At 37.7% G+C, this 1,392-nt stretch overlaps 1 protein-coding gene across 1 annotated transcript; it reads left to right on the top strand.

Moving 5' to 3' along the window:
- The first annotated feature begins 240 nt into the window (after positions 1–240).
- LOC101411617 (olfactory receptor 14A16-like) lies at positions 241–1,182 on the top strand. The gene has a single exon (XM_004461901.1). It carries the CDS (start codon positions 241–243, stop codon positions 1,180–1,182), a length of 942 nt encoding a protein of 313 aa, XP_004461958.1.
- The last annotated feature ends 210 nt before the right edge of the window (positions 1,183–1,392 follow it).

Here is a 1,392-nt window from a genome sequence, read left to right as displayed (position 1 = left end):
ACCCTTTACAGACATAAATCTAATTTCTAGTAGAAATCTTTACATACTGTCATAAATAGGTTAAATCATTTGAGTGAGGACTTTTTGGGGTTAGTCTCATGTGGTCTCACCTTTTCTGATAAATATATGGATGAGTGACTAAGTGATTTTACACTAGTAAAAAATAATCATTATATAATTTCAATCCATTCTGAAGATGTTCACTTTATTTTTACAGAAATTTGTTAAATGTCCAGAGAAATGAACAACTTCACCTTGGAGAACACATTCTTCCTCATGGGGTTTTCTGAAGTTCGGGAGATCCAGATTTTACATGCTGTATTGTTTTTGGTAATTTACTTACAAGCCCTACTAGGAAATCTTCTCATCATTATTCTCATCAGCAAGGATCATCGGCTACATACCCCCATGTACTACTTCCTGAAAAACATGTCCTTTCTGGATCTCTGCTTCATTTCCATCACTGTCCCCAAATCCATCACTAACTCTCTGACTAATCATAACACAATCTCATACTTGGGGTGTGTTTCACAAGTTTTTTTCTTTTTCTTCTTGGCCTCTACAGAAGTAGCTCTCCTCACAGTCATGTCCTATGACCGCTATGTTGCCATCTGCCACCCACTCCAATATGAAATCATCATGAACCATGGGGCCTGTGTGCAAATGGCTGCTTCTTCATGGGTCAGTGGAGGTCTCAATGCAATTCTGCACACAGCTTCCACCTTCTCAAAACCATTTTGTGGGTCTCTTTATGTTCGTCAGTTCTTCTGTGATGTTCCCCAAATCCTTTATCTTGCCTGTTCTAATAACATAGCAGAATTAGTAGTCATTGGGCTCAATTTTGTATTAGATATTGTCTGTTTTGTGTTTATTGACATTTCTTATATTAATATCTTCTCCACTGTGCTGAGGATGCCATCAAGAGAGAGCAGATCCAAAGCTTTCTCCACATGCCTGCCTCACCTCCTTGTTGTAACTTTGTTTATCTCATCTGCATTTTTTGCCTATTTAAGGCCACTTCCCAAATCTCCATCAGGTTGGGACTTGCTGGTGTCCGTGTTCTATACTGTGGTTCCCCCCACCATGAATCCCCTAATCTATAGTCTAAGAAATAAAGATATGAAGACTGCACTAAGAAAACTGCTAATGAACAGACATTGTTCTTCAAATTGGAAAAGTTGAATTCACATATGACATGAACTTTTCATTCCCTGACATAGAAACTGGTGGTAAAATCTAGTGATCATTTTGGATATTTAAAATATGATTATCATGCAAATGATGGTTGTACTCATTGTACTGATATAAAGATGCATCCTTTAACCCCAAATCTATCAGATGGGACAAAAAGTAGGGTTTCACTTGGAATTGGGCAGATGTATGCTGGTTTTT

This window comes from Dasypus novemcinctus, chromosome 16 (genome assembly GCF_030445035.2).
Source record: "Dasypus novemcinctus isolate mDasNov1 chromosome 16, mDasNov1.1.hap2, whole genome shotgun sequence".
In the NCBI taxonomy this organism is placed as follows: Eukaryota; Metazoa; Chordata; class Mammalia; order Cingulata; family Dasypodidae; genus Dasypus; species Dasypus novemcinctus.
Note: the sequence above shows the minus strand (reverse complement) of the source record. Positions and strands in the feature narration are given on the sequence as shown.